Genomic DNA, 14,532 nt, shown 5'->3' on the forward strand with positions numbered 1-14,532 from the left:
TCATAAATGATCTTCAATAAGATGATCAGCCAATTTCTCATCAGGAACCTTGGAGACCAGAAGGCAGTATTTTGACAGTCTCAAAGTGCTGAAACAAAAATTTGTCAACAAAGAATCTTGCATCACGCAAAATTTTCCTCAAAAATGAAGTATAAATTAAGACATTCCCAGGTAAACAAAAGTTGGAGAGGTCGTTACCAGTAAACCTGCCCTACAAGAAATGCAAAAGGGAGTCTTTCAGGTTGAAATGAAAGACTACTAGACAGTAACACAAAACCATAAGAACTGAAAATGTGCAGTAAAAGTAACTACAAAGGCAATTATAAAAGGTAGTGTTACCACTCTTTTGGATGTAACTCCACCTTTTTACTTTCTCACTGATTGGAAAGAGAAGTGCATAAAAAAAATTATTAATCAATGTTATTAGGAACACAAAGTATAAATATGTAATTTGTGACATCATTTACCGAAAATGGGATGGAGCTATAAAGGAGTAGAGTCTTTGTATGCTATTGTAGTTAACTGCCAAAGGTTTAAAGAACAAATGGCAGGGATGATAAAAAAAAAAAAAAAAGTACTTTAAAATGAATGAAAACCAAAGAGATTAAAACATATGAGATGTGGTAAACGCAGTTTTCAGAGGGAAATTTATAGCTGTAAATGCCTCTACTGGCAAGGAAGAAAGATATAAAATCAATAACCTAATTTATATCTTAAAGAGTTAGAAAAAGAAGGCAAACTAAACCCAAAGCAAGCAGAAAGAAGGAAATCATGAAGACTAGAGCAAAGCCAAATAAAACACACAATAGAAACACAATAGAGAAAAATAATGACACCAAATTTAGTTCTTTGAAAAGATCAATGAAATTATCAAAACTTTAGCTAGAGTGGCAAAGAGAAAATGTAAATAGCTAAAATCAGAAATGAACAGGGGGAGAACAGTGCTGACTTTACATAGATAAAAAGGATTACAAGGAGGATATTACAAACAATTGTACTCTAACTAATTAGACAACCTAGAAGAAATAGATAAACTCCTTGAACCATACAAGTTGTTTAAACTGACTTAAGAAGAAATAGAACATTTCAACAGAGCTATAACAAATTAAGAGATTGAATTACTAATCAAAAATCTCTCAACAAGGAAAAATCCTGGACTGGACAATTTCGCTGATAAATTATATCAAACATTTAAAGAAGAGTTAAAGAATTCAACTAATCTTTTTCATTTCTTTAAAAAATTTGCAGAGGAGGGGCTGGCCCCGTGGCTGAGTGGTTAAGTTCGCGCGCTCCGCTGCAGGCGGCCCAGTGTTTCGTCGGTTCGAATCCTGGCGCGGACATGGCACTGCTCGTCAGACCACGCTGAGGCAGCGTCCCACATGCCACAACTAGAGGAACCCACAACGAAGAGTACACAACTATGTACCGGGGGGCTTTGGGGAGAAAAAGGGAAAAAATAAAATCTTTAAAAAAAAAAAAATTTGCAGAGGAGAAAACACTTCCTAAATAGTTCTGTGAGGCCAGATTTACCCTGATACAGAAGCCAGATGAGGACATCACAAGGAAATAAAATTACCGACCAAGATCCCTTGTAAATATACATGTAAAAGTCCTCAACAAAATATTAGCACATCAAAGTCAACAGAATATCGAAAGGAATATTCACCATGATGAAGTGGGATTTATTCCAGGAATTATTCATCATGATAAAATGGAATTTAAGAGTGGGTCAACACAAGAAATCAGTGTAATAATTTACCTTAATAGAATGAAGAAAAAAAAAAACGATCATTTCAACTTACACAGAAAAATGGAATTTGACAGAATCGAATATTCTTTCATGATAACAACTCTCATTAAAACAGGAATAGAATGAAAATTCTTCAATATGATAAAGGATATTTTTGGAAAGCACACAGCTAATGTCTTACTCCATGGTGGAAAATAAAAGTTTTCCCCCTAAGATAAGGAACAACACAAGGATGTATGCTTTTACTGCTGCTATTTAACTTTGTACCAGAAGCTCTAGACCAGGATATTACACAAGAAAAAGAAATAAAAGGCATCTGAATTGGAAAGGAAATGGCAAAACTATGTCTATTTTCAGGTGACATCATCCCATAGAAAAAACCTCCAAGAATACACAAAACACTAACAGAACTAATAACTAAATTCAACAAATTTGCAGGCTACAAGATCCACACACAAAAATTAGTTGTGCTTATATACACCATCAATGAACAATCTGAACATGAAATTAATATAGCAATTCCATTTACAAGAGCAGTAATATGAATTAAATGCTTCAGAATAAATCTAACAAAGAAGGTGAAGTATTTGTATGATGAAAACTACAAAACTTTATTACTGCAACAAGTTAAAGAATACCTAAATAAGGGAAAAGTCATGCCATGTACATGGAAAGGAAGATTTAACATGGATAAGATGTGAACACTATCCAAAGAAATCTACAGACTCAACACAATGCCTATCAAAATGCCTACAGCCCTTTTCCGTAGCAATGGAAAATCCAATCCTCAACCTCATATGGAACTGCAGGAGCCACAGATAGACAAAACAATTTTGAAAAAGAATAAAGTTAGAGGACTCACATTTTCCAACTTTGAAATATCCTATAAAACTACAGTAAATTATACAGTATAGTACTGTCAGAAGAACAGAAATATAAACCAATGGAAAAGAAGAGTCAGAAATAAAGCCTTACATCTAAGGTCAATTGATTTTCAACAAAGGTTTAAGACCATTCAGTGAGAAAAGACAGTCTCCGCAACAAATAATGCTGGTAAAATCTTGATAGTCACATGCAAAAGAATAAAGTTGGACCTTCACTTTACACTATTGACAAAAATTAACTAAAAATGAGCCAAAGACCTAAACTGTAGAGGTAAAACTATGAAACTTTCCAAAGAAAGCATTGGAGAAAATCTTTCTCACATTGGATTTGGCTATGATTTCATAGATAATGACACCAAAAGCACAGGCAACAAAAGAAAATTAGATAAGCTGGACTTAAACAAATTAAGAACTTTTGTGTATCAAATGATACTACTAAGATGGCAAAACACAATGTCTACAGATTGAGAAAAATATTTGAAAATCATATATCTGATAATGGATTAATTTTCACAATACATAGAGAACTCTATAACTCAACAATAACAAAACTCCACTTCAAAAATGGGAATGGACTTGAACAGACAATTCTCTAAATGAGATATACAAATGGCCAATAAGTACATAAAAAGATACTCAACATCATTAATCATAAGGGAAATACAAATCAAAAGCATGATGACATACCACTCCACACTCATTAGGATGGTTATTATCAAAAAATGGAAAATAGGGGGCCGGCTCCGTGGCCGAGTGGTTAAGTTCGCGTGCTCCGCTGCGACGGCCCAGGGTTTGGATCCTGGGTGCGGACATGGCACCGCTCGTCAGGCCACATTGAGGCGGCGTCCCACATCCCACAACTAGAAGGACCTGCAACTAAGATATACAACTATGTACCAGGGGGGTTTGGGAAATAAAGCAGAAAAAGAAAAAAAAAAAAAAAAAGATTGGCAACAGTTGTTAGCCCAGGTGCCAGTCTTTAAAAAAAAAAAAAAGGGAAAATAGCAAGTGTGAGTAGGATGTGGAGAAATTAGAACTCTTGTGCATTGCTAGTAGGACTGCAAAATGATACAGTCACTGTGGAAAACAGTTTTGCAGTTTCTCAAAAAGTTAAACATAGAACTACCTAACGACCCAATAACTCCAATCTTAGCTATATATCCAAAATAATTGAAAGCATGAACTTGAACAGATTTTTGTCACAATAGTCATAGCAACATCATTCACAATAACCAAATGAATGGATAAAGAAAATGTGGTATGTACACACAATGGAATATTATTGTCTTAAAAAGGAAGGAAATTATTGTATATTACAACATGAATGAACCTTGAGGACAAAATGCTACGTGAAACAAGCTAGTCAGAACAAGAGATATACTAGCTTATATGAGTTACCTGGAGTAGCTAAGTTCTTAGAGACAGAAAGTAAAATCGAGGTTACCAGGGACTGGGGAGTGGGGGAACAGGGAGTTATTGTTTAAGGGTGCAGTGTTTGTGTTTGGGATGATGAAAACTTCTGAAGTGTAGAAGGTGGTGATGGTTACACACATTGTGGATATACTTAATGCCACCGAATTGTAAACAATAGATTAAAATGATAAATATCATTATCTATAGTTTACTATAGTAAAAAAAAAATGCAATGCTTGCTTCTATGTTACTTCCCAATAAGTGAAAAGTGTTCAAAACACTAACAAATTCTTAAAGTCAATGTAAGTAACATCCCTCCCCTTTGCTTCAAAAACCTCCATTTAAAAGTTCCCTTTACTAGGATGTCCTAGGAACACCCAGATGTAAATATTTCAGATACAGAGTTTTTTTTTCTTTTTCTACTAAATGAGACCTTTCTTGTTGATTCTGGCCTATCTATTATGATTATTGCAAGCCTTTGAAAACATAGTTGATGTCTCAATGGTTTCAAAACACCCGTTACTCAAACCTTAGAGCCTCAAATTTCTCATCTGTTACATGGAGGCATTGAACTAGATTAATTCTAAGTAACTGAATTATGTGATTCTGAAAATCTAATAAAGGCACTTATCGTAACAGGTTCTGTGGAGATACACAGGAAAGAAACCGGATACATTAGGACCCAACACACGGCTATACGACTGGATTCCACAGAACGATCTTCTCGGTAAGATCAAAGAGAAGCAAGCCTAAACAAAGTTGAGTGAGGGATAATCTGAATGACAACACAATAACAAATATATCCAACAAATTTGTATTCAAAACAAGCAGAAAAACCTCTTCATGTCTTCTTCATATTTTTTCTAAGGTGTCTTAAAAAAACAATTATTCATGACACTTGCTAAAGACTGTAAAGCACACTTTATTGAAGACCATCGTTATAAGTACAGGTCCTATGGCAATGGACTTTTGCAGTGAGGCAGAGCGATTAGACTCAACTCTGAATATAGAAAGGAAAAGCAGAGATTTTATAGACAAGGAGCAGAGTAGCAGAAGGGGCAGGGGGTGAGGGAGTCACTGGATGGAAAATTACCCTGGGGAAACCTCAGTGGCATGGGGAGACCCTGGCTAAACTGACCTAACCAGATTCTTGCTGAAGGTAGGTCAGAGTGATCAGACATCACCTGGGGGCTGCTGATGGATTAGGAAACTAATCTGATATAAACGGTGATCAGATATTGAGGCTGGGAGAGTCTAGCTCAACTGACTCAGCAGGACTCTTGCTAAAATTAGACAATGCAGAGACGACACACAGAAGCTCAAAAATCAGGTACTAGTTGAGAAGAAAGTTCAGAAGAGCCTGACTAGAGTTTGGTCAAGGAGATAATTTTTGTCAGGCTGTAACGTTAATATGGAATTTATAATTCTCCCATTTATGAGATAATCTCTCCATCCTCAGAATTGGAGTCAACATACCTTTAGTTCAGGCTCTCATTAACTATGGCATAGACTATTGCAGCATCTCCAGAGTCTCCATGTCCATTTTCTCTCACCTCTCTTTTCTCTTTCCCACTATAACTATTTTAAAATAAAAATCTTGTAATTCTATTCATCATTTATAATATTATAAATGGCTCCATATTACTATAAAGTCAAGTACAAAATCTCATTTTATTAAACAGACTACTTCATGACTTACCATTGTCTATCTTCCTAGACTGCTATTCTGACACTTTCCCATTGAAATGCTGTACATCCTACCTCCTCTTCCCCATCCAAACATGAGTTTCATTTTTGAATCCTCCCATTCATTTTTATTAATATATTCCTTATCCCAATAACTTGTCCATGTGACAACTATTCTCCATCATTTAAACTTCACAGAAACCTTTTCAGAGGTTTATGGAATGAATTAATTGCTGGGATAACTAATTGCTGCTTTCTGTAGAGTTTATAGGAATTTATATAGGGCCTCATAGCACAGAATTGTATAGATGATGTTGCCTAGTTGAATTAATGTTTTGTACAGATATCATGATTTTCTGTTTCTGAAACTCTCACAACTTAAAATAATGATTTTTTTTTCCTCTTAGGTCATCCCAAAACCAGAGCTTTTATCACTCACTGTGGAACAAATGGAATCTATGAAGCTATTTACCATGGGGTCCCTATGGTGGGAATTCCCATATTTAGTGATCAGTTTGGTAATATTGCTCGTTTAAAGGCCAAAGGGGCAGCTGTTGAAGTAGACTTGCATTCAACGACCAGTTCCAATCTGCTTAACTCTTTGAAGGCAGTTATTAACAACCCTTCGTGAGTATAGAATACATTCTTTACTGAGAAGCATCTAGTATTTTAAAATGAAATGACTTGTTTTACTCAATTTTAAATTGGTTACTTTTAAATAATCACCAGCACATAATTAATATCAAATACAATTGTCTTATAGGTCTCAAATTCTTTGGTGGCATGTTGATTCACCTATAGTTAATGGGTAATAGATTACAAGCTCAAAGAAACACTGAATTTATGAAAGCAAAATAAGCTATCTTTAAAGACGTACAAATCTTTACTTTTTATTAATAATATTTATGGTTTATTTCTCACAAATGGTTGATATTATTGTTACAATGAATTTAGGAAATGTAACAAAAATTCAAAGAAACAAAATTTAAAAATCACTTAACTGTCCACGTGCAGTTATAAACAATTACCAATAGCAAAGTATTACTTCAGATATTTCATTAAGCTAATTTATAAAGGATAAAGAATCTGATAGAAACAATTGTATGAAAATTGGATTATGCTACTTTTTAACAAAAAATATGCTATATTGCTATATTTTAATTTAAAACAAGAGAAAAGAAATAAAGTAAAACTGAAAGGTCAAAATGGTGACATAGAAGTCCCAGCTGCAACAAAGATAAATAATAGGTAGCTATCCATGAACAAAATCAGCTCTGGGAGAGCTCTTGAGTCCACACAAGAACTTTTAGCAACACAGTGAAACAAAAGAAAACTGAGAACAATTGCCCAAGAAGAGAAACAGGATAGCTTCCTTTTCCTACATCATCCCATCCCCAAGCCATCATTGCTCATGCCAGGAGGGAACTTCTCAGCTAGAAAGAGTTCCTCAACAGGAAAGGAAGATCTGGTTTAGTAACAAGCTTCTCAAGCCTTTTGGAGCACAGAAATAGAAAAAGAAAATTCCTAAATTCATATGGAGCCCCAAAGTCCCCAAATATCCAAAGCAATCCTGAGGAAGAACAAAGCTGGAGGCATCATACTTCCTGATTTCAAACAGTACTACAAAATTACAGTAATAAAAAAATGTAATGGTTCTGCCAAACAAAGACACATAGTCCGAAGTACAGAATTCAGGGCCCAGAAATAAACCCTTGCATACAAGGTCTACTCATTTTGACAAGATAGTCAAGAATATCAATGGCAAAAGAATAGTCTCCTTAATAAATGGTGCTGGGAAAACTGGATATCACATGCAGGAGAATGAAACTATACCCCTATCTTCCACCACTCACAAAAATTAATTAGAAATGTGTTAAAGACTTAAATGTAAGACCTGAAACCATAAAACTCCTAGAAGAAAACATAGGGGAAAAGCCCCTTTATATGAGTCTTGGCAATGATTTTTTGGATGCAACAGCAACTGTACAAAGAGCAATAGCAAAAATCAACAAACGAGACTACATCAAACTTAAAGGCTTCTCTACAGCAAAAGAAATGATCACCAAAATGAAAGGCAACCTACCGAATGGGCGAAAATATCTGCAAATTATATATCTGATGAGGAGTTAATATCCAAAACATATAGAGAACTCACATAACTCAATAGGAAAACAAACACGCAGAAAAAAACAAGATTTAAAAAATGAGCAGAGTACTGATTAGACATTTTTCCAAAGAAGACATACAAATGGCCAACAGGTACATGAAAAGGGGCTCAGCATCACTAATTATCAGGAAATGTAGTCAAAATCACAATGAGATAATCACCTCACACCTGTTAGAATGGCTGTCATGAAAAGATAAGGTATTAGAAATGCTAGTGAGCATGTGGAGAAAAGGAAATACAGACTCACTTTTGCTGGAAATGTAAATTGATACAGCAACAGTGAGGAGTTTCTGCAAACTATTAAAAATAGAATTACAGTATGATTCAGCAATCCCACTCTGGGTATACATCCAAAATAAATGAAAACAGGATATGGAAGAGATATCTGCACTCCCATGTTCACTGCAGCATTATTCACAATGGCCAAGATATGGGTACAACCTAAGTGTCTGTCACTGGATGAATGGATAAAGAAGATGCGTTGTATGTATACAATGGAATACTATTCAACCATAGGAAAGACGGAAATCCTGCCATTGTTGACAACATGGATGACCTTAAAGGCATTATGCTAAGTGAAAAGCCAGACAGAGAAGACAAATACTTTATGGTAGCACTTATATTTATAATCTAAAAAGTCAAACTCACGGAAACAGAGAGTAGATTCTGGTGGTTACCAGGGCATAGGGGTTCAGGGAGTGGAGATACACTGGTCAAAGGGTACAAACATACATATATAGGATGAATAAATTCTAGGGATCTTTGTAAAGCATAGTGATTATAGTTAATATTACTGTATTACATACTTGCAAGTTGCTAAGTGAGTAGATCCTAAATGGTCTCACCATAAGAGAAAAACAAAGCATGGTAATTATATGATGTGATGAGGTATTAGCTGCTGCTACAGTAACAATCATATTGCAATGTATAAGTGTATGAAGGTACACATTTGTACACCTTAAACTTACATGTTATATTTCAATTATATCTCAGTAAAGCTGGAACAACCCCTTCCATTTTGATGTTACTTGGTAACACTATTTCATTTCAAAATAAACATAACTGTGATAGTAAATAAATAAACATAAATTCTCAACAATGATTACATTAATTATGCTATTTAATTTAAAATAAATCAAGTGAATACATTCCGGGAATGAAAGAAACTATAGTCAAATTAAAAGAATGGCCAGGCTTTGGATAAATATTCTTTAATAAATAAATCACTTACTAAAAACTACAGATGAATCCATAAACAAAACTGACATTAGAGATTAGAATAATTATTTTTACAATGCTCACAATTTTGGTCAATATAGAATGATTTCTCGCTTTAAAGTCACTTCTCAACCTCTCACTCTGTCTCGTGAACCTCACATCTTAATTTTTGCTTGATATGTTATCATTACTTCATTGTTAAGGCTTATAACATATACATCTTGTCTATGACAACAATTTCCAGTATGGTTTAACCACAGAGTGGTATTTATATGGATTTAATGATGTCATTCGTGTTTTACCTCAGTCTTTCTATTCCTGAGGGGTTTTGGTTTTCTTAATTTGCTCTCTAACAAATATTTTGCTTTCCCATCTTGGAGCTTAGGTTGCTTTCTCTTTTTTTTCCTGAGATATATCCAAGGTAGGTATTCCTTAAATTCTTGCATATTAAGAAAAGCCTGCCTGTTGTTTTAAAAACAAAAGGCAACAGGGCTTTGTATAAGTTTTCTGACTCTTCATTCTCTTCCTCAGAGGTTTCTACATGTTCCACTATCTTCTACAATTTAATGTTCTCTCTTCTCCTCAAATGATGATTGCACTTTGGTGGAGAAGAATTACCTCCTTCTTCAGTTCCTTCACAAATTCAAGGAAATCCTTTTTCTAGGTCAGCCATCCATACCTTAAACCAAAACTCTGGCCTGGTCTTTTGTTCTTTGCTTGAAGTTAGAAAGGTTAGCGTTTTGTCTCACTGTTGCCATTGTCCCTTCTCACCACTGGCACTTGCATCCCTCTGTAACTTGAAGCCAAGATCCCAGTCTCTACTCACTCTTTGGCCCTACATTTGCCCATATGGTCACATTAAGCTTTTTGGTTTGGTCTGAAATGTCAAAGCCAGGAAGATCATAGAAGGAAATCATTACCTGCTACTGCTGAAGACTAGATTTTTGCTACCACTAACACTCCAGAACAAACCTGGGAGAGGGGGTGGGGTGGGGTCTTTTTATCATAGATCTGCCTCTCACTGCTACTTCCTGTCACTGTCTTGTTCCTAAAACCACACAAAGCAAATTAGATCAAAATTCTGTATTCCTAACTGACATAGTCTACATTTTTATTTCTGAACATTCTAAATGGGGTTTCCAGTGAGAAATTATTTTCTTCCCACCTCCAATTGTTACTTAGACTACGAAATATTGAATAATTCCAATTGATAGGCCACCATATGTAGAAATTTCTCATGAGGAAATAAGCTGTCATATGCATTCTGGCCTCTTGGTGATATCATCTATGACATGTTTCTTATATAATTACCTAGTAACTTTTGATAACATAACATAATTTAAGTATATCACGTTCTTCATGAATTTTTCAAGTTGCTGACTATGTATCCAATGTTTAGCTATAAAGAGAATGCTATGAGGTTATCAAGAATTCACCACGATCAGCCTATGAAACCCCTGGATCGAGCAGTCTTCTGGATTGAGTTTGTCATGCGCCACAAAGGAGCCAAACACCTGCGGCCAGCCTCCTACGATCTCACCTGGTACCAGTACCGTTCTTTGGATGTGCTTGGGTTCCTGCTAGCCTGTATGGCAACTATTATGTTTCTGGTCACAAAATGTTTCCTGTTTTGTTGCTGGAAGTTTGGTAAGCCAGGAAAGAAGAAAAAGAGAGAGTAGTTTTCTTTGAGTTTGGCTGGAAACCGTGATAGGGCTCATCCAAATTAATTGAGCTGCTTATTTGAACAGATTCCTCTCCTACTCTCCCAAGCTCTTCTCCATTTCTTAGCTTATTAAGTCAGAGATTAAAGACTCTTCCAAGGAGTTGACAACTTGATTTAGAATGAAGATTTTAAGTAATTTAGCCTTTCAAAAGTGAAGATAAACCTATAAGTACATGGAAGTTACTACTATTCAAATCCTAGTCCTTTACTTTATACATTTGTTTCATTTCAACAAAATGAGATGAAAATTGAGGCCTTGGGAACATAATGATTAATTCTATATTCAATATCAATCATATTGAACATTTTCTAAAGAGTTGATATCATTTTGGTTGCTCTATCTTATAATTACAGCATATTGTCTAAAGCAACCAGACAAGAAGTAGCATAGAGCACGCTATAGCCAGAGCTTTGCTTCCAGTTAGAAATATCAGGAGACTGTCAGGGTTTCTACTCTTCTATGACGCACATTTATACCATCAATTTCCTTTCATATAACCCATCTGACTTTGTTCTCCTTGGAATACAAAATGCTATTTTTGTCTTTGATGTGCAGATCTACTTGATTTGGAAATTAATAATAATAGTACTTGATTTGTATTGTAACACTGTGTGCCTTCAGAGAACTAGTTGATTCTGACAAGTTAGTATGATTGGTGGTATGGTAGAGCAAAGCAAATGACTGCAATTTAACACCTACCCTCTTAAGTAATTTAAAAATTTTAAAAAATTCTTCCCTATACTAATTGTACTTAACCATATTTGGAAAGCAAAGGCAAAAGTACTTTGCTACACTGCAGATATTTTGGGGAGAAAACGCTTTTCTCAGACATGTTACTTGCTATGGGGGTGATTTCTCCACCTAACCAGAAACTCAATCAGTTTGCCCATTTCTTCTTATTCCTTTCCTCCATCACTTCACCTTGTCCTCTCATAAGCTGTACCGTGACAACTATACCAGGCACAAGTACTTAGGCTTCTTGTTACCTAGCATTGGCTAGAAATCTGCAGTCAACTTTAGGAAGTAAGTTTAATTTTAATAGAATTAAGGCTTTCTCTTCCAATATATTTGACAATTCTTTGTCCTTAAGGTCAAAGAATTATTCAATCTAACTGTGATAATTTTGTCTATTAAGCAAGTTTAGTAAATGATTTAGCACAAAGTTTGACATTTATAACCTAAGCTTAAGAGACCTAAACTCATGTCTCTGTCCTAGAGTAATACAAATCACTAGGGGGATATCTGCTTTTTGACACAAATAAGAGGACACAATAGTGACAGAAATAAGAGGAAGCAAACTAATTAATTCTTAGGTGGGAAGTTAACTTTAAAGAAACATAGGAGAAAAAATATATATTCCAAATTTTATGAGATTTTGAGATAATTGGATAATTATAATGATTTAAAGTGTAGAGTTTAAAAAATGTAAACACTAATGCTGCTTGGTTTAAGATCTCATTAAAGTAATCAGAGCAATAATTTATGGTGCTGCTGAATTATTTATTCCAGTAATAAGATGATGCTCTTTCCTATCATGGCCTTTAAATCATAGCTTAATCTTTGATCATTTGATGTCAAAGTCAAGATATCCTTTCACTTTTTTATTATTATAAGATTATGTAACATAAGTAGTTAAAGTAAACTCAAGATTTGAAAGTTTATTAGCGATTTCTGAGTTTGTTCAAAAGAACTACCCAGACAAATAGATGAATATATTCTATCTTGTAGAGATAAATGCATTTCTTAGAAACAAATACTTATCTATTTAATTCATCTATAGACCATTATATCAAATATAATAACATTCTGGTAATAATTTTCAATTTGCAGAGGCTAAGCCTTTGTAACTTACTGCACTTTTTCCAGTTGAAGTTTTAATAAGAACACATTTTTCAAGAGTTTAATTATTTCTGGTTTTCTTAGTCAGTTAAAAGAGCATATCTTAAAATAATTTATTTTTAAACTATTTACAATTCATATGTGACTATGTTATCAAACTCTGCTCACTTTTCTTCTGGATCATACCTTAATTGAAAATCTAATAGGTAGCTGCAAATATGTTGTACATATTCGCATGCATATATAGAGGAACAAAAAGTTATGCTGTATATGTTATAAATAAAAGTGATTCATATTGCTGTATGTTTTGATTTTTGAATTTGCTGACCTTTTACAATGAAAGGAGCATTTGTTTCTGTTAAGTTTTACATATTTTACCAAAAACAATAACTCACCTACAGACCCAGATCTACCATACTCCCTAAATTAATGGAATGGTATCCATGATATTTTAAAGTGTTATACAGCTAGGACTGAGAAGAGTCTGCTGCCTATGGAACGGAGAACGTAAGTTCTGCAAAGCACACTGAATCACTACAAAGCTTCTCATTTCCATTTCCTCCCACAGTTCTTGGCTTTTAAATCCCACTCCAGTTCTGTCAGTGTTCTGGATTCTGGCTGTAAACCCAGCCAAAGAAGCTGAAATCCTAATCTCTCACTGTCAGGTTCTGTCAATCATTTCCCCCAGAGGCGGTCCTTTCATCAAGTCAGATGAAATCACCTCATATATGATTTCACTTAAGCCATATGACATCATGAAATGAAGGCACCTATCGTTCACTCTTAAAGCAATTGTCATTTCATAAAATCACGATTGTACCATGAAGGGAAGCCACCTGATTGTCCTGGAGATAGTTTGCCCTAATTAACATTCCTCCATATACTTCCTGTTTCTTTTCCAGTAACTCCTAGACATAGGCTCTCATCATCCAGGTCATGATGAGGGTGGGGGGTCCTACAATTCCTGGAGAGTTTAGAATAAACTAGATCTTTCTTCCTTTATTGACATAAAACTGCTATTTCATCAATATCTAGTAGGAATTGAAGGAAGACTCACTGTCCAGGTGTCATAAAGTTATCAAATGCTTGTGTAATAGGTAGAAGAAACCAACTCTGTTAGTATTACTCCTGCATCATCCCTTTGCAGTGAGTGGTGAGCTTCCATTCCAGATCTTCACAAAACACAATGCCATATACCTGGAGAATCCGGAAATTTGAAATGTGAGTTCACCTGTTATGTTTATATGTTTACAAGACAAGACGATGAGGATGCTGGTCACCAAGTAGTTGCTACTCTTAGAGCCTCAGAGACATAAGCTGAGTACATTATCTGCCATTGTTTGTTACAAAATGTGTCAATTGTCCACAAGCATAGGGCTCAGTTCCCAGGCAATAATTGACCTGTCATGGGATATATGGTCAAATTCTCATCGCATTAGTGATCTGAATAAAACAAATTGCTGAGTCATTAAACACATTTACCCAATGTGAAGCGGTTATTAAATGCCATGACCATTTTCAACTCTTCCTCCTGCATAAAAATCATTTTCAAAATTGTATGTCTCTCTAAGACAACTGATGTCTCGTCACAAGGAAGCAGTTAATGAATTGAACTCATAACGCAGACAGAAGTTCCGGGTGATTAACGCACTAGTAATGTGTACATTTGAAACATAAGGAAGAGTATTGTGAATAAGGTTCTTATTTACATGCATGATTATTTAACAAAGCTAATTCTCTTCTTAAAACAAAGCGAAGATTTGTAAACTCTCTGTTTTTGATTATTTGGAGAGATATACAAGAATTATGCACTAAAAAGGAATCTTGAAAGCCTATTCAGGAGAAAAATAC

The 14,532-nt window shown here is 34.9% G+C and overlaps 1 protein-coding gene across 1 annotated transcript in view; it reads left to right on the forward strand.

Moving 5' to 3' along the window:
- Nucleotides 1–12,984, forward strand: part of LOC106847089 (UDP-glucuronosyltransferase 2C1-like) — a 35,680-nt gene extending 22,696 nt beyond the window's left edge. The window contains exons 4-6 of the mRNA XM_070505721.1: nt 4,687–4,774; nt 6,141–6,360; nt 10,518–12,984. Of these exons, the coding sequence (XP_070361822.1) occupies nt 4,687–4,774; nt 6,141–6,360; nt 10,518–10,797 (588 nt within the window). The 3' untranslated portion in view covers nt 10,798–12,984. The remainder of the gene's footprint in view (nt 1–4,686; nt 4,775–6,140; nt 6,361–10,517) is intronic.
- Nucleotides 12,985–14,532: the final 1,548 nt, after the last annotated feature.

The sequence above is a fragment of the Equus asinus genome, chromosome 3 (assembly GCF_041296235.1).
Source record: "Equus asinus isolate D_3611 breed Donkey chromosome 3, EquAss-T2T_v2, whole genome shotgun sequence".
Taxonomy (NCBI): Eukaryota; Metazoa; Chordata; class Mammalia; order Perissodactyla; family Equidae; genus Equus; species Equus asinus.